Source organism: Neovison vison, chromosome 11 (genome assembly GCF_020171115.1).
Source record: "Neovison vison isolate M4711 chromosome 11, ASM_NN_V1, whole genome shotgun sequence".
In the NCBI taxonomy this organism is placed as follows: Eukaryota; Metazoa; Chordata; class Mammalia; order Carnivora; family Mustelidae; genus Neogale; species Neogale vison.
The window spans coordinates 125727207-125752004 of NC_058101.1; the positions used below are offsets into that span (position 1 = coordinate 125727207).

At 35.3% G+C, this 24798-nt stretch overlaps 1 protein-coding gene across 1 annotated transcript in view; it reads right to left on the bottom strand.

The window, feature by feature from the left end:
* Positions 1-568: 568 nt before the first annotated feature.
* MAP9 (microtubule associated protein 9) overlaps positions 569-24798 on the bottom strand; it is a 35116-nt gene continuing 10886 nt past the window's right edge. The window contains exons 6-14 of the mRNA XM_044224664.1: positions 19095-19188; positions 17387-17625; positions 15259-15329; positions 14072-14240; positions 13050-13139; positions 11231-11392; positions 10941-11086; positions 10618-10750; positions 569-4563 (exon numbers count right to left, since the gene is read on the bottom strand). Of these exons, the coding sequence (XP_044080599.1) occupies positions 4441-4563; positions 10618-10750; positions 10941-11086; positions 11231-11392; positions 13050-13139; positions 14072-14240; positions 15259-15329; positions 17387-17625; positions 19095-19188 (1227 nt within the window). The 3' untranslated portion in view covers positions 569-4440. The remainder of the gene's footprint in view (positions 4564-10617; positions 10751-10940; positions 11087-11230; positions 11393-13049; positions 13140-14071; positions 14241-15258; positions 15330-17386; positions 17626-19094; positions 19189-24798) is intronic.

The following is a 24798-nucleotide window of genomic DNA, read 5'->3' on the forward strand; positions in this document are numbered from 1 at the left end:
ACTTATGTATTACTTCAAGAAAAAGAAAAGTTTATATCCAAATTTTCAGTCAGTTTTGAAAAATTTTCAGGCATTTCTAGTAAAAGATGTATCAGCATAATATGATCATTTCATCTTTTTTTAAAAATTCTGTAGTTAGCAGACAGTGTTATGTTAATCTGAGGTGTATAATACCGTGACTCAGCATTTTATACATTACTCAGGGCTCATTATGGTAAGTGTACTCTTCATCCCCTTCACCTATTTCACCAATCTCCTCACCCACCTTCCCTCTGGTAACCCTCTATTTGTTCTCTATAATTAAGAGTCTGGGTTTTTGTGTGTGTGTGTGTGGGGGGTGTCTTTGTTTTGTTTCTTAAACTCTACATATGAGCGACGTCATATGGTATTTGTCTTTCTCTGACTGGCTTATTTCGCTTAGCATTTATACTCTCTGGATCCATCCATCTTGCTGCAAATGGCAATGATCATCTCATCATTAGCCCAGAAATGAAACTCATACCACATTTTCCAAAGTTATGAAATGAAATCTGGCACGATAAATAAATAACATCATAACCCAATAAAATAAATCTTGAATGGTTAACTTTAATTCAGCACAACATGAAGTATGATACTAGAAAGCAGACAGTAAGTACATCTCCTCAGGTAATTCTTAAAACAACATCCTAAATTTAATACCAATAACTTAGTTAACATTATACAATTACATGTAACATGTTTCAAAATAATCAAATCACCTGAAATTTTAAAACACAGAATTCAGGGAAGTCTCCAGTTAAGCATTTATATAGCATTCATTATTCTGTCAGCCAGTGTACCTAGGAAGCAGGGCAACTGATGATATCTTTGCTTTGTGTAGCATGGGAGCATATGGGACTAAATACCTATTAATATAGCACTTCTGAAATTAGAGCCAAGATGACATCAGGGAAGTTTGTTTTCTGGACGGGTTTATTCTCGGGAACTACTTTGACATGCAATTTCTCCCATTTTGTGAAATTCCTTTTTCCCATTGTATCTTCGCCTGTGACTTAGGGCTTGAGAAACTTATGTCCTCCCCCACCCATGAAGTAGTCACGTAGGTGTCCAAAGAGCCTCGATCTTGTGGAGTTATGGAGAAGGCACTGGAAGGATAAGGACCATCTGAAAGGATCATAATGAACCAAGCTGATAATGACCATGGTTACAAAATTTAGCGTGAAAAGTTTTATTGGCTTCTCAAAATTATGGGATGGGGGCAAATTACAACTAGAAAACTGGACACCTCATCTCTAACTCTGGATTCTTCTGGTTAGTGGTATGGGCATGGGCACGTCAGAGTAATTTTGTTCAACTTGGAAAGAGGTTTTGGGCCTGTTTTATTAAAGTACTAAAATGCTCCCAGATGCAGTTTTATGACTCTAAGGTAATACAGCTATGGACACTTAACTATTATCAGCTACTGCTTTGGCAACAGTGAAAAATATCAGTTTCAATACTATTAAAACAATAAATGAGCCACTAACATTTTCAAAATGTGATAGAATACAAACCACTGAAAAATTGTTATCCCTGAACATTTCTTATCTTCTTCAAGAAAACTGCCTCTTCCTTCTGATCTAAAATGCCATATAGTTTCTCTTTATTTATGTAACACTATTTTCTACAAACACTATTTGTTATGGAAAATACATTGTGTAAAATATTTTATTTTTTGTACTGATAAGTAAATTTCTAGGGAAATTCTTTTCAGTAATGTTTTAGAATATTCATTAAATTCTTATTTTCTTTGAAGTGTCAAGTGATCAATACAATTTACAAAACTGGAAGCTTCACCTGAAAATCTATAGATTTTTAGTGTCCTTAATTTGAATTCCCTTTTATTATAAATTAATGAAAACTTAATGAGTAAATATGTCTATTTACATTTGATACTTTTAAAGATATATGGGGAACTCATACCCCTTAAACAGATAAATATATTCACGAGAATACTACGAGGCTGGATTCGCCCCTTTCGATCTCAGAAAATAAGCAGGACTTTATTTTCACCCAGCTCCCAAAACTCAACTTTATTTCTGCTGCAGGAAAAAAGAGGGTTTCATTCAACTAGATAACTGGCCAGCACAGGTTGCTGTAAACGGGAAATAATATTATTATTTATCATAGTAAGACAAACTTCCCCATTTGAGGGAAACAACTTGTGTCTTTGCAAACACCTCAATTTCTCTTTTCATTCTATTTCACAAGCAGTGCTAAGAGATTAGTATTTACGTTTCTTTTTAGGAACTCCCCAATACAGGTCATCTCCATATTCTCCTTTGAGTGCTAGACTGGCCAGGAAAGTGGAGATTTCTTCTTGTTTGCTAAAAATGTATGTCAAATAACCATTATCAATGCCGCCTACATTAACCTTCTCACATACATGAAGTGGGGAAATGCAGGGCTCTTGACAGTCCCTAAATGAAAACAATGCCATGTGGTTTACTTTAATTACTAATTTCATTCAGTGCTCACAACAACTAAGAAGGGATAATGGCAAGCTACTGAATATGATAATGAAGAAGAAAATAATTGGGAAGTGTAAGAAAATATTTAATATGAAATTTATGACACATTTATGATCTCATATCCCTGATCTTTTTTTCCTTTTAGTTCTCTGGAATTTGCAAATTCCTTTTTAGCTGTGAATAGTTAATTGGATATCAAAAACAACGATTCATTCTGGTAGGCACTATATATGTATTTGGTGAAAAAGAGATGAGCTAAATCCCATGTTTTGATAGTACATACTGAGGATAACAGTTTCGATTTCATGAAGTATGCTCCTAGTTCCTGGCAGTGTGCTTCTAGTTTTGTTTATAATTTTAAAACCAATTTATTCGTAGCACTGATGTGATCATAGAAAGTGACCCGTGGTATCTCCCTTATTTTGCACATGCACCGCAGGCTACAACCTGCTGGCTTTCCTGACATTCTAACGCTAAGTACAAGGCATTTGACTAAATCTTCAACTATTATGGAAACATCTTCCACTTTATAGATCTAATGAAGTTCAACATCTCTAAGTAACAAACAGATTTTTCTTAAAAGGAAGATAATCTCCGGATAACAATACATGATTTTAGGATCCCAGAGGTGATATGTGTTTGTAAAGTTGATATAATACAGATTCTGGAGGGAGAAAGACTTAATTCTCATCCCAATTCAATCACATGCTAAATGTATAGCAAGTTATTTTTCCAAGTCTCAGTATTTTTTAATCTGCAAAATAACATCTACACTGAATAATTGTTCTAAAGGTAAGAATTGACATCTATAAAGATCCAGCAGCAAGCATCCAGTAGGTGCTTAATAAATAGTAATTATTTATTCTCATCCATCATTGCGCTGCACCATTGGCTAAAGTAGTATTGCAGCTCTGAGAGCATACATTTGGTCTGTGATAAACCAGCTGACCAGTTCAAGTATGAGTCCAATTAATTTAAAGATATGCAGAGAGCAAATAAATAAATAAAGATTCTTTGGGCATTTTCTACAAATTGCCTTCTATATAGCTGTCTTCTAAATATAAGCTATAAGACTCCGGAATAAGCTAAGAGATTGAAAATTACGTTTATGACCTTTATGGCTTTAGTCTGGAAAAAATTATTAACAGTGATAATGACCTTGAACTCTCATGGAATTTCCAGAACTGTTGCGTTAAGTGTATCACTACCACGAAATGGATGTATTTTTGGTTCCACTGGAATAATAAAGTGAGATAGAACTTAGAAAACACATTTTAGAGGTCTACTCATTATAAAAGTGCCTAAGATTGTCACCTTAAGTGTGGGACAGATAAAACGCATATTAAAACATAAGGCAAACTTTTGAAATAAAATGCCTCAACAATTCGAGTTCTACTGACCTACTGCCTTAACTGACTGAAACTCTAACTTGCACAGTGCAAGTGCAACTGCTTGAGCTAAAGATCAGTTTAAAAAAAAAATATATATATATACATAAATATGTATGTGTATTTACATATATGCATACCCCCAGAGATGATTCCTTTTAAAACCTGAATCTAGGTGCACAATCATCCACAGATTTCATTAATAATTTCTATGATTATAGTACCTAGATGGTTTCCTATTCTGGGGAATAAACACACAAATACCATGCACAGCTTCGGGAAAGTGACCATGGATCATCTGATTGTAAGGACTGTCAGGACGTGATGGTCATTCAAATGGTAAGAGCAATCTGATTATTAGCTTCTCATCTGAGGCAGTTTACCTACAGTCCAAAAAAAAGCTTTCAGTTATTTCACTGATTAAACTCCAAAGCATCTTTTCCATTGTTAGTGGAAACGGCTGGCATTTAATAAAAATAGACTCTTCTAACTATAACTAATTGAATAAATAGTGGCTAAAATGGTGAATTGATAACTAAATAATGTAAAACTGAGAAGTATCAGAACACTTTTGAGAATACAGTTCTGCTTGGAGGGCTCCAGGGAGGAAGTGCCTCATTTTCCAGAAAGGGATGACGTTTCTTTTGTTTTCGTTCGATTCTTTCCTGCCTTTCTTTCTTTTCCTAAAGAGAAAATAGAAAACTTTAAATGTATATACATATATGAACATTATTTTCAAATCAAGTTGCTTGCTAAAGAACAAAGTAACCCATTATAAGACATTAAAATGTCCTTCCTATTTAACTGGTTATAAAGGAATAGCGGCTGAGTATATTGCTCATCTATATTACCAACAGGTTCTAATGCATCACTTAATCACTTATTTTTTAATATTTAAAGTGATAATATTTAAACAAAATTATGAAAAATGGGGGAAAAAGACCTATAATTCCATAACTCAAAGAAAAAATTATGAGAAGTTAGTGATGACTTGAGAACAGAATCTCAGAACTTAATTTACTGGGTGCAAAGGTTGAATATGCCATGACCAGCAGGGACACTTCAAAATTGTTATAAATAGTTGAAAATTAAGTCTCACGTTTCTTTGGTTATTAAGTTTGAGCACAGTATATTTTTCTTTAGCCCTTTCGTGAATTTTTTTGCTTAATTATCTGGCTATGGGTATCGATGCTTTTAATGCTTAGTAATTTTCATATAATATATATTATCTTTGCAGCACACATTTTACCTACATTACTCTGTCCTTTTTAGCAAAAAAAAAAAAGAACTATTTCAGCTGAGACAATTGTTTAAAGAGTAATGTAATCAAAACTTGTGTGCCCACCATCTGCCTTATGAAAAAAAACAAGGACCAATACTTTTGAAGGTCTCTGTGTTCATTCCTCCATCATACTGCTTCCTCTCCACCCCAGTGAGGTAACCATTACTCTCAACTTGATGCTTATCATTTCAGCGCATCTCTTAGTACTTGTATTATAAATGCATTAATTTCAAAACAAGTAATTTTGTTTTGCATGTTTTTATAATTAGAGTAAAATGTAACATGCTGTACTTTTGCAGTTTCCTTTTTTATCCATCTTAATATTTCTAAGAACCACCTATGTGAATTACAACTCTAGTTCATCGATATTCCATAGAATATTCATAGAGTTCCAGCATGTCAACTTATCACTATTTGTTAACCTATTTTTGTGTTGTTGAAAACATGATTTTTCCCCCTAGTAAACATCCCTGTTTGATGCCTTGTACTTATAAGTCAAGATTTTCTCTCCAAGTATCTGCCTAGGAGTGAAACTGCTGGTATTAATATAATTTGCTGGGAAATGATTTATTTTCCAAAGCGGCTGTAGGAACCCACCCCCCCAAGCAGAACCTACATGGACTTTTTATGTTAACATATTAGTGATTTTAAATTCAGTATCTGTTCATGTTTTTCTTTTTATTTCTATAGTACTTCTCGGTTTAGAAAAGCATCTTATCCCTGTGAGACTTGATAGTGTTTTGTTTTCCTTCAGTTCTTCTATTGTTTGGCATTTTATATTTAATGCTTAGGTGCTTTCGCTTTGAAGCGATCTCATGCCCAAATGTCACACAAATAACCAAAGTTACAGTTTCCTTGCATCCATTAATTTGTGTTATTTATTATATAGCAGCACATCCTTCCTTGTCACAGGTTCTGAGAGGTCCTGGGGCGGGGGATGGGAGCGTCTATTATTTACTGGTATTATATTGCTTTGATTTGTGTTCATTCATCCAACTGTTAAGCACCAAGATCCCACTCTGGGTCAAGCAGTATACTATAGGGGACCACGTATAACATGATTCTAAAATCCCAAACACAAATCTGGTCCTTGTCCCTCAGGGGATTTTCAAAACAGACAGTTAACAAACAAACAACAGATCATTTCAAATTGTGAGAATTTCTATGGAACATATACAAAAATTGTTGTGATTGCTAAAGAATAAAACAGACTGCATGGCTTCAAAGAAAAGTGGATTCAGGGAAAGTCATTTCAAAGTGAGACAAGCCGGATAAGAGAAGCCCCTTGTGAGAGGCACTGAGGAGAGAGCATTCCAAGCAGAGCGAGCAGTATGTGTGAGGGCTCGGACACGTGGGAGAAACGTGGGATGTGAAAGGAAACAAGACGGCCAGTGCTAGCCAGTGTGACTCAAACTGGGCAGAAGACAGGAGAGGGTACCAGAAAAGACAGGTGGGTGTGTGAGGTGGTGTGGGGCCTGCAGGCCAATGGTAACATCTGGAACACAGGTAAGAGAAGGGAAGTCAACAAATGCCATCGAGGAGAAAGGCAGAGAAATGAGAGACACCAGGAGAGCAAGGTACCCAGGGGAGGTGACAGTTGCCAAAAGATGAAAGTGGCTAGGGAGAATGTTTTAGAGGTCTGGGGAATGCAGCAGGCAACAACACATTGGATTGCTAGATGGTTTGGCAAAACTAACTTTTGAAGCGTCGTTACAGTATAGTGATGGCGAAAGAGACAAGGCTGGAGTGTGCTGAGGGTGAAAAGGGTATGGAGTGTAAATAAAACTTCCTTAGAAGTTTAGCTATTAAAAAGGGGTAGTGAGATGTGGAACCACAACTGGAGGCAAATGAGGAATTAAGAATTAAGAATTATACATCTTGGAAAGTGATGGGACAAATCCAGGAGAGGAGAATGCTGGTTCATGGGAGAGTAGGATGGTAAATTTATACTTTTTTTTTGGTAAATTTATACTTTACTGCTTGATAGAAACAGTCTTCTACCTCATCTTATTTTGGAAATATCACCTTCTATATTCTCCCATTTTTATTATGCTGGATGATTTTAGAATCATTTTGTTTCCCTGCACACACTCCCTTCAAAGAAAGGACTATGTGAGGATTACTATGAAAATTAAACATTAATCCAGGAATTCCTGAAATGTTAGCAGCACTAGCTCTTTTCACCCTGCAGCTCAGATTGTCTCTTCATTTCTCCAAGTCTCTGCTAACACTATAGAATTTGGTGGTTTCCTCAAACTGGTGATTTTCTCAAAGAACAGCAGTATCCAGGAACCTTAGATAGTGTCACCTCTACAGGCTGGACAGCTTGGGAGGGGCAGCATCTTGGTACATTATGAGGTGTCTATGATTCTTACACCAGCAAGTGTATGGAATTGATGTGTCACAAGAAGAATACGACAATGCAAGGTTTCCATAAGCATACAATTATTCACATACAACAAAAGGAATGAAAAGAGGTATGAAATTCTTTTTACTGTCTTAACATTTTGCCCCATGCTTGATATTCCTACTAAAGCAAAGGGTGATTCTCCTTTCAGAATCCTAACTAAGAAAAAAACAGCAACAACAACAAAAAACTGTAACTGGGCCTCTGTTAAACACTGTAGTATCTTAGAGAGAGACACACCTTCTAGCTAGAGAGCAGAAAAGCAGTATGGGGCTGAGTCCACAGAAACTGACTGCACATACCTCTTTTTGTCCATTCCATTTCACATGGGGAGAGAGAGGAAAACATGAAACAAGTCTGCTCTTAAAAGCAGGTGCTAAGAAAGTCAGAATAGGAAACAGGCAACTAATTATCAACTTTAATATCAATTAAGATGATCTGGGAACCAGCATAAAGAAGAGAGTCTTACTGATCTTTGACTGTAACTTTCCCCTAAAATGATAACCAATCCAATGCTCATTACTTAAAGCAGGTTTTATAACAATATCTTGAGATGTAACTTTACATTAAAGTTGAAGTTCTTAGATTTCCATATGGGGGTATTTTTCCATTCTTTCTAGAAACAAATTGCAATAAGAAATTGACAAGTTGGAGGACTAGATCTGTAATGTGACTGGATATTTTAATAAGTAGCATTATATCTGTCAAGGCTGTACTACATATCAAAACAAGTTATTTTCATCTTTGATAAGTTTTTGTTCTCCAGAGGACTGATTAGAATAAGAAAGTGGCTAAATACAAATACTATAATAAAACACAATGTACCTAACAATGACTTAGTCATTAAGAAAATTCTATTCCCATCATCAAAAGTATGTGGAAATAAAACTGAAAAACATGCCAATTTAGTTGCCCTAAGTGATATAGCACAGTTAGTAGATGCTTCCTTGATAGAAGAAGACTTTTAATTTTTCTTGAACCAAGGACTATTTAAGAGTTTAAGGAAGCCATCACAAAATACTACCTTTTTCATTCAAACCATCCAACCAATTCTGATCACTTTGTTTTCCCTTACTGTTTTTCTGCATGGACTTAGCATAAAGTAGCACTAAAATCAACACATAAACAAGAAGAAATTCTGTTGGCCTATTTATTAGGATCACATTAAATTTGTAAATTACTTCAGGAAGCACTGACATCTATAACATCATTATGAGACTGAGTGTTTCTATCCAAGAGCAGTTTGGATCCATGTTCTCAAGTCTTCATTTGTGTCCTGCAGGAGTATTCTAAAATTTTCTTCATAGTGGTTTTGTACATTTCTTAAGTTTATTCCTAAGTGCTTCATTCATCTTTTTACCCTATCTTTAAATAGACTGCTTGGTGTCCTGCATGCCTCTCTAGCTACTGTTGGTTCTAAAGCTGATGTGAAAAAGTAAACTGTAACAGTCAGAAATACTTTGAAAGACATGCTAGGAAGGAAGATTAACCAAAACAGATACGAAAACATATGAAGCCCTGAATGAGACAATACAATGCTGGAATATGTACCATGAGACTTGAGATTGACCAATGGGACAGAGAGTCAAGAAATTGACCCTAAATCTGGGAAGGTATCATATAACAAAGGCAGTACCTCAAATCAATGAGTAAAAGATAGGCTATTTCATAGGAAATGCATTTGGAAAAAATAAAATCAGAATCATATTATCACTATTATCACTATCACCACTATTATCAAGGTAAATTACAAGCTGATCAAATGTTAAAATGTCAAGATACTAAAATTAGAAAGTTATTAGAAGAAAAATGGGAGTACTTCTTTTAGCCTCAAGTTATAAAGAAAGCTTTTTCAATTATGCTTGAAAATCAGAACCTAATAGATTGATAAGTGTGACACCAGAAAATAAAATTAGTTCTTCATGGCATAAAATACTATATGCAAAGTTTAGAGACCAACAAACAATGGGGGAAAAAGTAGTAACTCCTATCAGAAATGATGGGTTGATTTCCCTAATACTTAAACAAGCTTCTAAAAGTCAAGAAGAAAAAGACCAACAGAAAAATGTGGAAAGTCTATAAATTAACAGTTTCCACAAAAAATTATAAAAGACCCTTATACAAATGAAAAGCTGCTCAAGTTCAGTCCTAACCAGAGAAATACAACCACAAAATACCCTGGATGATATTTTTAAGTAGCAGATGGATGTGGATTTAAAAAAAAAAAAAAGGCAGACAAGCATTCCTACTAGAAAGAAACCCTACTGGATCCCAAACCCAGCGGAGCAATTTTACTCGGTTTGGTTGCTGCAACATGGGATGTGCTAACCACTCAGATGAATGTGTCACCGACTCATATATAAAGTACTTATTCATAGGAATGCATTCTTAGCCAAATATTGATAAACATGCATATTTATAATGATATTTTAAGCCAGAAAATGGTATTTTGCTTAACATCAATGAAAAGTGACCATAAACATAAGTATGTTAAAACAAACAAAAAATACAAAAAACAAAATAATGTTAAGTCCAGCTAGACATTTTCCTCCCACACTTTCTACTTAATTTCTTTCATTAAAAAACACCAAAATGAAACCTTCTCCTTGAGGTCATTAGAAAGATCAAAAGAGAATTTAAAAAATGGAGTAACTTTCTCACTATTCAATCCCATATTACTATGTGTCATGACAAGTCCCACCTAAAATAGCCTGGCATACCGTCAGCAATGCACTTGTCAGCGCTCCATGATTTTAGACAGAATAGTCATTGCAAAGGAAGAACAGGCGTGATTGGTAAATAAATGAATGTCAGGATGCAGATAACGAAGAATATTCTGCCTAACATTTGAGTGCTTGAGGAAAGAGTAAAAGCATCAACAGAAATGAGTAAATCAAAGAAAATAGGATGGACACAGGGAGAGAACAAGATTCCACAAGGCAGCTTCAGGTAAAAATGGTCAGTAGGCAGAGACAGAGAGAACTGGATGGAAAAGTCACGAATAAAGGGCATTCACAAGACACAAGTGCATTAACAGACAATACCTACCAGCCATTTTTCATATTCATCAATAGCTTGCTTATCTTTATCTTTTTTCTCTGCTCTTTTCAGTTCCTCTCTTCTTTTCTCATTTATTTTCTCTTTCTCCTTTTCTTTGAAAAAAGCATCCTTCTTTTCATTCCTATGTAGGATATTACAGAACACCGGATGGTTAAAGGGGAGGATAGAATAAGAAAAGATTAAGATTCCTGAATATAGCTTTGCAATAATGAGATGGCAATGCTTTAGTAAATTTCAAGCAAATAATCTTTTCAAGAGTCTTGAAGTGTTATTCACTTGGAAACTATCAAATAGCTCTCAATTGGGATTACCATTTCTCAACAGCAGTTAGGTTATCTTTCCTTTTCTCAGCAATCGTCTCCTCCTCTTTCTGCTTCTTCGCTCGTTCATATTCTCTCTCCTTTTTATTTTTCTCCCTAAGATATTCCATCTTTTTCTCTTTCCATCGTTCAAAGGCCTGAAAAAGTACACAATGATTTTCTTATTAACCGTGAAAATGATCAATAAGGAGAGCCAGAGCTAGTCACTAATCTCTAGTAGTCAGAGAAGGCAAAATCATGCCACCAGGGACTTTAAGCCGCCGAGTAAAGCCGCCGAGTACCTGCAGTGCTTCTTCCTTTCTCACGGCATTTTCTTCCTCTGTTTTCTTCTTGTTTTTGGCCTCAAGCCTTTTTTGGGCAGCTATTTTCTTTGCTTCCTTTTCTTTCATAGCCTTCCAGGCCTCAAAGGATGCTAATGCTTCTTCTCGCTTAGCAGCTCTTTTCTGTTTCAAAAAAATAAGAGACAGACATATAAACAGTGGACAGATAGCGGCACATACAGACACATACTGATTGTGTTGAATTCCCTTCATCATCGTCATTTCTAGACCTTGTTGTTCAGAGTAGGTAATTTTTTTAGAATGGTTGAGACAAGTGGATTTAGAAAAAAAGTGTTATCGGAATTATTCATTGCAGTTTAAAATATCCTTTTCTAAACCCGTTTATCAGATATTGATCTGCTATTCATGGGAAAGAACTCTTTTTTGGAAGCCTACTAAACAAACATTATCAAAATCAACTATAATGGCCTGAGTGCTACTGCAGAATGCTCAGAATAAAACATTCCATTTCAAGGAAAATATCAGGAAAGTTTCAGGCTTATAAAGTAAGAGTGAACTCAACTGGCCAAGTCCTGCAGAAAGCCCCGGATCTTTGCTTTGAACCTGAATTTTGACTGACATCAAAGCATAAAACTGTTACAAAATAAACACAGCCGGGATGCTGAAACTCGGTGCCAGACTGAGAAAAATGTAGATGAGGGTATGATAAGTATGTTATTACTTGACTTACCTCCATCTAATTCCATTATATTCTCTGCCTTATTACTTAATGCTAAACGACATGAAGTCTTATAAAAAAACACGCTTTAGAAGTAAAGGTACAAGCCACCTCAGCGAGTTGTGACGATGACAGGAGAAGGTGTTGGGCTTGCAGCTCAGCCATCTAAGGCCGCAGAACTGCTGAGGGGGATGCAGGCACACCCCTGCATGCTTCTCCATCAGTACCAGGCATTGGGGAACCCGGTTTCCTTCTGAATCCCTTTAGTACTGGACAGCACAGGGAAGGGTTTCTATTTCAGAAGTCAGGAGGGAACTTAGCATGTTGTGGACCACCAGGCAGGAGTTAGAGGTAGAGACTGAAGTACAGACCAGAGTAAAATAAGAGTCCACCTCCAGTAAGTGGGAAGGATACCAGTCAAGAGCTCACATGGGCGTTAGTATTTTTTTTCCCCCGAAGGCGTTAGTCTTTTTTTTTTTTTTTGAAGATTTTATTTATTTATTTGACAGACAGAGATCACAAGTAGGCAGAGAGGCAGGCAGAGAGAGAGAGAGGAAAGCAGGCTCCCTGCTAACCAGAGAGCCCGATGTGGGGCTCGATCCTTAGGACCCTGAGATCATTACCTGAGCCGAAGCCAGAGGCTTTAACCGACTGAGCCACCCAGGCGCCCCTCCATAGACGTTAGTCTTTAGGACACAGATAAAATTCAAGATAGAAAAGAGGAAAAATGGAGGTTCATATCTGCTGATCCTTTATGTTCCTGGCTAAGTTGTAAGACTGAAGTCAATTTTTAACAGTGAAAAGTTAAGTAAGAGTGAATAGGTAGTCACAAGTAATAGTTAAGTTCCTAAATCAGTAGTGTCAAATATATTCCACACATACAAAAATCAGAAATCTTTGCATATCTGTTTTCATGTGAGATGGTTATATTTATATCAAACTAAAAATGTATGAAGTGCCAGAGAAATAAAATCAGTAATCAATTCTTTTATATCCATGTTATTTTGCCATTTAAAAAACAGTGGATTTAGAAATGTTACTCAGACATATTTTACTAACTTAAAAGCCCAGAATATTTTCCATTTCTATATTTCAGAATACCTGTTCATTTTGGATCCTTAAGTTTTCACTTTCGATCCTTTTAATTCTGTGCATTTCATGTAAATACACATTTTTCTTTTCTAACCACTCCTGTGAAAACAAGAAAAAAGTATATAACATTCAGTTTCCCAAATGATTCAGAATTCTTACTCATTTCTGAAATATTTGATAGAAATTTTATTTTAAGATTTTATTTATTTGAGAATGGGGGGGAGAAAGAAAGAGAGAGGGAGAGAGAAAACAAGCAGGGAGAAGGGACAGAGGGAGAAGCAGATGCCCCGCTGAGCAGGGAGCCTGTTGTGGGACTCGATTATGACCTGAGCTGAAGGCAAACAACCAATTGAGCCACATGAGCACCCAAGAAATTTTAAAAAAGCAATATATGAAATGTAGAAATTCCATATAAACTAGTATCACTTTTCTTTTTCTGATAATATTCTAATATATAAAGATGAGTTAAGAAAATAAAACATCATAGTTTTAACAACAGACTCTGAAGATTGAACATAATGGCTACATAAATTAACATTTTTCTCCAAAATTTACAAGTATAATTTTCTAAAGTGTACTATTTTGTAAAACAAACAAGACCAAAAAAAAAAAAAGGATGTCTTTGGGAACTGTGAAAAAAAAATCAGGAAAGTCTTGTTCTGTATAAGCTTAATGCAAAGTCTTAGGAAAAAATTAAAACTCTTTGTGTTCTTAACAATATACATTTTAAGGAGGAAAAAGTATAAAAACATGTATAGACCTTAACAGTATTTTTGCTTTTTATCGTTTTTCATAAGTTGCTATGGCATATTCTCTTAAACAACCATGATCGGTTAAGCAAAGCTTGGAAAGAAGTATTCTAGTAAAACAAAAAAAAACTCTGGGTTGCTCAGGTATTATAAAAGAACAACTTTCCTAATAAATTAAGTATTAAGCCATCATTTCTGATAGGGTCTTTTTATTCCTTGGTAAACAGGTAATCTTATTACGTGATCAGTTCTTCATTTTTTGTTATATGTTTTCCTTTTTACCTGATAAACAGCTGCCCTTATGCTGTCTGCTCTTTCAGGTTCTATGTTCTGTTTCTGTGAGGGCTTTTGGTCCAAGACTTTCAAAGTCCCTAAATAGTGAGAAGAGGTAGCTGTTGATGGAGGTCTCCTTACAGAATTAGATTTCTTTAAGAACTCAGGAGTCATTAATCTGAAAAGATTCAAATAAATCAACAGAAAATATTAGTTGTACTTGGTAGAAGAAAAATTCACTAGAATTCACAACTACTATATTTGAAGTTATATTGTAAATTATAAGTACTTTGAAAGTGATGATAAAATAGGAAAATGATAATTTTTTCTTCATCTACTAAGAGCTTCAAATGGATGCTCTTTCAAGATATTTATAATTAGAACATTTTCAAGAAAAATGGACTACATCTCAAGTTATATGGAACAAAAAGTATTAATAAAGTAGATTTTAAGTCTCTTGTATCATTTTGTTACAAAAAACAACTCTAAATATAAAATTAGAATAGCATCCTCTATTTCAGAGGTTGGCAGGAAAATATGGCCCATGACCCAGTTTGGTACAGTCTATTTATTTCTTAAGTTTACTGCACCACAACTATTCCCCTGCTACACCAGCAGAACTGAGTAGTTACAACGGAGACCATACGGCCTACAGAGTCCAATACATGCACTAACTGGCAATTTACAGTTAAAGTTTGCGGACTCTAGTTTTATTTGATTTATGGTTCTGATTGAAAAGACTGAGAAGGTTCTGATTATCATTTATGAGTTAGGCATTTGTTATCATCAGTGTGAATGAAGCAATAGAGTCTTTTCATCTCAATAAACCAACTTAGTCCACAGAACATCGAGGTTTTAAGTACAATTTTCATGTGTGGGACAAAGGTGTTTAATAGAGAAGTATGATGCTGGACTTCAGCTTTATTACTGATATGTACTGTCTCAGGAAAAACGGGACAGAAACTCCATCCTAGGAACAATGCAGAGCATAGATAACTCCTAACCAACTCCTTTTCATGAAAGAATATGATCAACTCAGGAGTTTTATCATGAAGTAATGAACTCATTCATTCATGAGATGAGAGTTTAAAGAAAATCAAATAATACCAAATGAAATTCACTTTACAGAAGTTAAATTAAAACTAGCTATATTGGAATGTACATTCATTAATAAGGGATAACGACAGCTTTATTACCTGCCAGATGCACTGGAAACTCTAGTATTTGTTGACTTTTTAGTCTTCATATTTCTATCTTCAATTGTTTTCTATTAAAGAGAAAATACCACAGATGGATTACTCACTGTAACTGTCATAGTTACCTGCCTAGAGGCCAGGAAATTAATGTTTTTAGAGCATCTACTATGTGTCAAGTACAGCAGCTACTGGAAACTAATAAGGATGCTACATTTTAGAAAGGGTTGATGGACATGAAACACAAAACCAAATGTGAGTCATGATGGAGATAAACTAGGGTCCAGTGAGTGTGACTAGGGTGAGGGGTTACGTTAATGACAGTGACCAGGAAAGGCCTCCCTGAGGTCTTTTTTTTTTTTTTTCTTTTCTTTTTTTTATTTATTTGCAGACAGAGATCACAAGTAGGCAGAGAGGCAGGCAGAGAGAGAGGGGAAATCAGGCTCTCTGCTGAGCAGAGAAGAGAGCCTTATGCAGGGCTTGATCCCAGGACCCTGAGATCATGACCTGAGCCAAAGCCAGAGGCTTAACCCACTGAGCCACCCATGTACCCCTGGCCTCCCTGAGGTCTTGACAGCAGTGTCAAGTAAAATGATGGGGAACAAGGGGCTTGCATGAAGGAAGGTCTGTGGGAAGAAAGAAGCAGTAAGTACTAAGAGCCTGAGAAGGGAAAGAGCTTGATAGTTTTGAGAAACAGAAAGTGAACGACGCCAGTGCACAGCGAATGGCAGCGGGAGTGGATGAATCTATAGTCAGAGAAGAATGGTGTGAGGTCCTGAGGATGTGGGAAGGAATTTGCATTTTATTCTTCTGATGACAATCCAATTGAGACCTTAGCAGGGGAGTGTTGTGATTTAGACTTGAGGAAGATCCCTCAGGACAGAGTAAGGATAAAGCCAAGGATTCAATCAAACGAAATGTCACGCTCTTTCTTGTTATACAAAATTCCCTGTTGTTATTGAGAATTGCCCCTATTAGACATTTCTAGGATCCTGTCTGTAAGTTCCAGAATACCCTTCTTCTTTTTAAGGAGTAACTTCTCTACTTTACACAGACAGATCAGTGCTAGCATTGAAGTGAGACCACAGATGTAAGCACATCACTAACTTGGCATAAGTGACTTTTCCTGAAGAAAGTGGTTAGGAACAATATAACTGGAACATGGTTTAATGAACCATCTCCATAAATTTTAATACAATGCACTAGCACTAATATTCTGTATTATAAAAGTCCTACTCAACCACAGATTTTCAATTAGCACTGTTACCTTCCCCAAGATTAGGTATACATAGCCACCAGCTAACTATAGCTATAAGGAATAAAGACTAAATTTAAGAGGAATAAAGACTAAAAGTACTGTACCATAAATTTTAAAAACTATAGTTTTCTGGCACATTGTAGTATAGTGACAAGTAATCCTACACACCAAAAATCTGGTTCTCAAGGTAATAATAGTAATAATAACGTTTGTGATAATAATCCTGTCCATCCTTTTAAGTAAGCAAGATGGTGATAACATGTCTTAAGGATTTTCCTTAAAATTTGTAAAATGTTTCGGGGTGCCTGGGTGACTCAATGAGTTAAAGTCTCTGCCTTCAGCTCAGGTCATGATCCCAGGGTTCTGGGATCGAGCCCCGCATCGGGCTCCCTGCTCAGCAGGGAGCCTGCTTCCTCCTCTCTCTCTCTCTGCCTGACTCTCTGCCTACTTGTAATCTCTGTCTGTCAAATAAATGAAATCTTAAAAAAAAAAATTTGTAAAATGTTTAAAAATGATACCTGAAAGAGTAACTTTCACTAATTCAAAGGTGTTCCAGATAGCTATAATTTTATAATACGGAGACCTATAGAAACCTACCCACTTATGGGTTTGTATTTCCGAGATATTTAAGAGTATATTATGATCATATGCCTTTGATAATTCTTAAGGAAATACTGACTTTTTAATATTCACTGCAAACCTTCACCAAAGTAAAACTCTACTGACTCTATTGTCTACCTGACAATATGTCATTATCAAAAGATGAGTTTTCCACAGACAATTCAGAAGTACATAATGTGGCAGATAAAATATTTAAAAGGTCTATTTTGAGTTTTAAACTGTAGTATAAAAGGTATAATTTCATACAAATACCTTTGAAGGCTCCGTTGCATCAGTAGATATTAAGATACTCTGAGCTTTCAACAATGGTGGATCAACTGTTAAGTCATTCATCATCAGTTCAGCTTTCTCCTTTTCTTCTTCAAGGTCATCAGTAATCACTTGACTTTCCTGGGATTTCTCAATTGGAGGAGTGACAAAGTCTATCAAGAATGAATTCTCTTCATTTTCATTTGATCTCATGTGGTTTTCAGGGAGTTCTTCATTCTGATCTATTTTGAGACAGAGTCACAAAACTAAAACTCCCTTCCGAACTAGTAACAGATTCATTTGCTTTCTACTAAAAGGAGTGTTTACAAACTCTTTGTCTTGCAGAATACAATAAAGGAGAGCTACTGTATTCAACCTGAGTAAACTTTTCTCCAGTGATCTATGAAAGAGAAAATGGCTACTCAATCTACAAAAACACTTGACATACCTAACACTTAGAAAAAAATATATGAGTAAAAAAATGGAATAACTATCCTAAAGCAAAAGACACACCAAAAGCTCCTGTTGATGATAAACCAAGTAAGTAGGCCGGCAATATCTATTCTATTCAAAGTCTGGCATTCTTAGCTGGAACAAGAGGCTATGTACGCTGGAGGCACACATCTCTACGTTACCAGAGGCACAATCAGTACAGCTGTAAACTTGTATAGGTGCAGGGGAACCAAGAACCCATGCACTTTTAGAAGAGTCATCACACCAAATAAAGCCATCCTCTAGACAGCTTTATCCCTGTTAAGATGCCTGCCTTTACTAACAGGCACTAAAGGTGAGCCTGCTGCTTATCCTTACCGTGCTCCAAAGGACAGTCTCAGGCTCTGGCATGAGAAGATTCCATTTTGCTATCACAGAACTGCTTCTGTTATTCTGTCTGCCCCACTTTGGAATGTTCAACAGAAAGCAATCAATCACCAACTCTCAGCTCTACTCGGAGCCACCTGCTGGCCAACCTTGTCTCTTTATTGTCAAAGTCTTAATTCTGCTGCTTTCATTAAAGCCATCTTTGAAACCTGCTTTGTAGTAAGCAGGAGTTAAGATAATTTTATAATAGAGTTAGACCTGTTCATCTGGAGAGCACTCATGACTCCAAGTACCATCAGTGGATTCTTTAGAGCTGCTAATCAATGTGTTCAGTTAAAAGAACAACTATGGAGCTGAAGATTCAAATTACAGCTCCATTACTGACCTTGGGTATGTTTCTCAATATCTCTGTACTTCAGTTTTTCTCATCTGTAAAATGACAAAAACTATACTACACAGCAAGCACTTAATAAATGTTACATATCTCGGTCCTAGAAGCAGTGATGCCTTTTTAGCTCTCATGAAGCTCTAAGTCACAGGACTAGGGAAAGACATACATCACCCCTCACACTTACTGCATGCTTACCATGACACTGTTCTCAGTGCTTTACATGTATCATTAACCCACTTAGTTCTGATGGCCACTGTGTGGGTGGGTTGCTCTTATGATCCCCATTATAAGATCAGTATACCGGGCCAGAGAGATTAGTTGCTTTACTCTTGGAACTGTGTCTAGTTCTGCATCTAAAATCACATGGTTAGTAAATAGCACAATTTGAGGCAAATACAAACCTGTCATTCCTATAACTATGTATTCTTTCTTTTACAAATAGGATTCTAAGCAGTATAGAGTTCACACATAAACTAAGATGTAATAATTTGATACAACCACCTTTTATGGATGTTTTTCCTCCAGATCCTGGTGAAAAGGAATCTCCAAGACTTTCTTTAAGGGATGACGATGATAAACTTGTTAAACATGGATCCTGTTTAAAAAAAGAAAGAAAGAAAGAATTTACAATGTAGGTTTAGTTCTTAAGATTTGTGGTGGGGCAACAGCATTATTAAGACCATTTTATAAGTCTGAAATCATCATAATTAGGAGTTTGCTGTTGAAACACCAAAAGCATTAAGCCTACGGAGGCTAACATGCTTTACTTGGCAGACTTGATGGCTTGATCATTAAAAGGGGTCACTAAAGAGCTATTCTAGTTCTTGAGCCAGCATCTCGATATTTGTTTTCAGTGATTTTCAAAACTCTTACTCTCCAATCAAATCTCATAAATATTTGAGATGAAGATTTGATATATTTTTCTCTAATTCTTTTTTCTAAGAAAGCATAAAGGAGACAATAGGCAAAAACCCTTGGTGTCAAATATTACTATTTGGCAAATGAAAACAATTTATAAAAACAAGTAAACAGCTACTACCAAATATTTCGATAGAAATAGTATAGATTTCATGCACTTGAGTCTTCCTCAAATTCTGAAAATTATATCTGAAATGAAATAATTGTGTGTGTGAACTACACATCTCTTTAGAGAATAGTAATCTAGCCAAAAGTTGATGGTATCACACTGTAAGAAGTTTGACTTTGTTGTATAAATAATAAATTCTATTTTTTATTTCCACAATGTTTTATGGTACAAAGACAATTATCTGTTAAAAGCAATAAATAGAAACCATCTAGGAAGATGACAAAAGAGATGAAACACAGAAATCTACCTCGAGAGACAAAGCTTTGCAGAGGGGACTGGCAAGTTAGTAGCTTTATGTCTGAGTGAGTTCACCCATCTGTGCAGCTCAAGTGGTACAAGGTTACAGCCTTACTGGGCTAGCTTAAGGGAGCAGAGGATAGAGTCTAGGACTAGAAGATCAGCCAGTAAGTTTGAGGAAGAGCTGCAGTAGGCATGAACCCCCAAATCTTCATATAAAATTCACTCAAAATTCTTTGCTCATCTATGCATGGCATAGAAAAGACATCAGAAAAGATCCTATAAAATCACAGCAGTTACAAATTGAAAGAACTAAGCAGATATCTGCAACAAGGGAGACAGAGTTGGGAATTTGAGTTCAGCCACAATATCCGTATACTAAAACACCATTCAGAGGAACATAACAGAATCTAGAATATAACATAATCATTCACAATGTCCTGTATTCAATCAAAAAGTTACTAAATAGGTAAAGAAATGGAAAATGGTGGCACATACTCATAAAACAAAAACAAAAACCACAAGAATAGTCCTTGGAAACCAACCTAGAGATGACCCATATATTACAATTAACCTTTAAAGTAGGCATTATAAATATGCTCAAGCACTTGGAGGAAATGCACACATGGAGGCTGACACAGATGGGATCTTAAAGATACTAGAAATATAAAAATACCAATGGGCATTATACAGTTGGACACTACAAAACCGAAATAAGAAATTTGCTGGATAGATAACAGCAGATCAAGATGGCAGAAAATGGCCGTGAACTTGATGACAGAGCAATACAAATTATTCAATCTGAAAAACAAAGGGAATAAAGACTGAAGAAACCTGCACAGAATTTTAGAGATTTGATGAGACATACCAAAGATTTCAGTACTAAAAGAAGAGAAAAGAAAACTAGGGCAGGAAAAAATATTTTAAAACTTCCCATTTTCTTAGAAAGTACCAGTTTATACATCCTGAGAACTCAAAGAAACCCAAGCAAATACTTTTTAAAAACACACACATCTAGTTATTCTGTAGTCAAATGCTGTAATACAAAATTAAAAAAAAAAAAAAATCTGGAAAAGCAGCCAGGAAAAAAAACCAAAACAAGACATATTTAGGAAGGCAACAAAATGAATTACCACTGATTTCTCACCAGAAATAATACAGGCCAGGAACAATGGAAACCTATAAAGAGTTGTGAGGATGAGAAGGGAACTGTTGGCCCTGAAGCATATATTCAGTTAACCATCCTTCAAAAATGAAAATGAAAATGAAATAAATATTTTTTAGGTAAGTAAGACTGAAGAACCCATCACTAGCGAAACAAAAATAAGTTCTTAAAATTGAAGGGAAATAATACTAGAAGGTAATTTGGACTTACAGGAAGGAATAAAGATCCTCAGAAATGCTATATATAATTTAAGAAAACTATATTTATTTTTTTCTTTTAATTTATTAAAAGTAGAAGACAAAAAATTATGTTTAAAGAGAAATTGTAACACTGAATTGTGAGGATTATATCATATATAAATGTAGTGTGATATGACAACAATAGCAGGATGGATGAGGGAATAAATGGAACTACACTATCACAAGATTTCTATATTAAATATGAAATAGTGTAGTATCTAAGTAGACTGATAATTCATAGCTGCATCTTGAAATCCACAGAGCAACTACTAAAAATATAACACAAATAAGTACAGCTAAAAAGGCAAAAGAGGAATCAAAATTGGAAACTAAAACCCATGTGGTTAACTCTCAAAAAAAAAAAAAAGGCAGGGAAAACATTATAGAGGAACAATAAATCAATTAAATAAAATGCAATAAACAGAAAACCCACAGCAACAAATCAGTCCCAAATTAAAAGTAAATGGACTATACACTCACAAATGGAACAGAATTAAAAAGTAAACTGTCAGACTTGATAAAAAAGGTAATACCAAATAATTATTACAAAAGAGTTATTATAAAAGATTAAAAAATAAAGTCACAAGTAGTTTGAAGAGAATGATAGGAAAAGGTACACCATGCAAATACCAGTAATAAGAAAGCTGAGATATCAGACTAAGCAAACTGCAAGATAAGGAGTATTACCAGGGGTAGAAACATTTCATCATGTAAATAGGGTTGAGACATAATGATAATAAATGTGTATGTGTCTAATAACAGAGTCATAAAACACTGACAGAACTAAAAGGAAGTGGAGACACATTCACAAACATAACTGAAGATTTCAACACCCCTTAGTCAATATTTGGTAAAACAACTAGACACAAAAACAGGGAGGATGGAGAAGATTTCAGAGACATTACCAACCACCTTGAGCAAACTGAAGTTATAGAACATTACACCCAACGTCTGCAAAAGTTACGTTCTCTATAAATGCAAATTGAACTTTCATAAGATACACTTAGGCTGAGCCATAAAAAAAAAACCTAAAGAAATTTTTTAAATGTGAAATCATGAAAGATATATTCTCTGCTCATAACAAAATCAAATTAAAATCAATACAAAATTACACCTAGAGAAGATCTAAATATTTAAAAATAAAACTAATCACCACAAAATAACCAAACAGGAAATTAGAAAATAAATTTAAAGAAAATATATTTAAAAAAATGACAGTGAAAGTGAAAGGCATCAAAAAAAAATGGGGTGCTCCTAAAGCAGTGCAGAGAGGGAAATTTATAGTTGTCAATGGTTTTAATAGAAAGGATAAAAGGCTTAAAATCAATGAACCCATTTTCTAACTTAAGGGTATAAGTAAATTAAACCCAAAGAAAGTAATAATACTACATGAAAATCAGTGAAATTAGAAACAAACAATAGTGAAAATTAACAAAGTCAAAGTTGGTTAGAAAAGTTTAATAAAACTGGATAATGCCTATCAAGATTTAACAAGGAAGACAGAAAACATAAACTTTTTATTAGAAATATAAGATGGAATGTTATGATAATCTCACTGTCATCAAAAGGATAAAAAATATCACAACCTCCCATTTATAAATTCAAAATCTTAGATGAAATGGACAAATTTCTTAATAGACATAAATTACGAGATTGATGAAACAGGGAATCTGAATACCAAAATATGTATCCAAAAATAAAATTTACTGTCAAGTATCTCTTCACAAAGAAAATTCCACATTGATTTCACTAGTGAATTTTCTCAATTAAGGAAAAAAAAAATTGATACCAAACTTTCGGTGTTATACCAAACAAACTTTTAGAAAAAAAGAGGAAGAGATACTCCCCAACTCATATGATACCCAAGCCAGATAATAACATTGTAAGGAAAAAATTATAGGTAAATAGCCCTGTAAATATGGATGTAGAAGTCTTAACAAAACACTAACAAATCAAATCCCACAATAAAATATTCTACCATGATCAACCAGATTTTATCCCAGGAATGCTTAGTTTGACATTTGTACATATATATGTATCATCTCCACACCCCTTGCTCTCTTCTCTCTCTCTCTCTCTCACACACACACACAAAAAGGAAAGGTGGGAGATGCACCATAAGAAAGCAAATGTCACCATTTCAAGATCCAAATTTCAAGATATTTGAAGGAAGATAAGGCAGTAGAAGGAGAGGCATGGGATCAAGAGAGAGTGTACACAAAGTTAAAAAGTCCTGATCATAGTTGAATGTGGATGGAAACAGACCCTTCCAGTTTTTGACTCTTCCAATAAAGGGCCAAAGGTCATAGGTATGGCGAGAGAAGAGTTGAGCAAAAAGATAAATGGGAAATCCTTGAGAAGGTGGGTTTAAAGAAAATTCAGAGCACAGTCAGGAAGATTTTTATAATGAAAAATATGTAACAGTTAGATTATTGAAAATAGAAGTATTCTGGGGCGCCTGGATGGCTCAGTGGGTTAAGCCTCTGCCTTCGGCTCAGGTCATGACCTCAGGGTCCTTCCTGGGATCGAGCCCCACACCAGGCTCTCTGCTCAGCAGGGAGCCTGCTTCCCACTCTCTCTCTGCCTGCCTCTCTGCCTACTTGAGACCTCTGTCAAATAAATAAATAAATAATCTTAAAAAAAAAAAAGGAAAGAAAATAGAAGTATCCAATATACCCCACAAAAACATAAAAGTTTTGTATTATGGGCTATGCTATAATCAGTAAGGAGAATATGGTCTCTAGATCACCCAACAGCATAGAAACACTTCATGATCTAATAATATTGAGATAAAGAAAAAGTATGATACAAACATTATGTTAAGATGACAAATGTGATTAAAAAAAAAGTTTAGAAAAACAAGCTAAAAGGAAATAAAACTGATAAACATAGTTACTATGAGATGGTGGGATTATAAATTGCTATCTTATTTGACTAAATTTTGTCATAATATAATGTTACTTTAAAAACTTTAGGAATACCTTTTTTTCCCCGTAAATCAAGGGATACGGAAATGTTAGCAAAGAGCATTTAAAGCGAGGCACCAGTACCACTTTCAATAGTGTTCCCTTGAAATTCATGTCTATCCAGAACCTCAGAATGTGATCTTATTTGAGAATAAAGTGTTTGCAAATGGCAGTAGTTAAAATGAAAACATACTGGAATAGGTGGGCCCTAAATCCAATGACTGGTGCCTTTTGTAGAGAAAAGAGAGGGAGACGCTGAGACACAGGGAAGAGAAGGCCACGTGATGATGGAGCACACGAAGGATGTGATGCTGCTACAAGCCAAAGAGCACCAAAGACTGCTGGTAACCAATAGCAGGCAGAAGAAGCAAGGAAGGATTCTTCTCTAGAAGCTTCAGAGAGAACATGGCACCGCCCATTGGACTTCTAGCCTCCAGACTGGAGGCTTCTGTCTGGAGTTTGTGGCAGCTTGTTATAGCTGCTACAGTAAACTAACACGAAATCTGCTTGA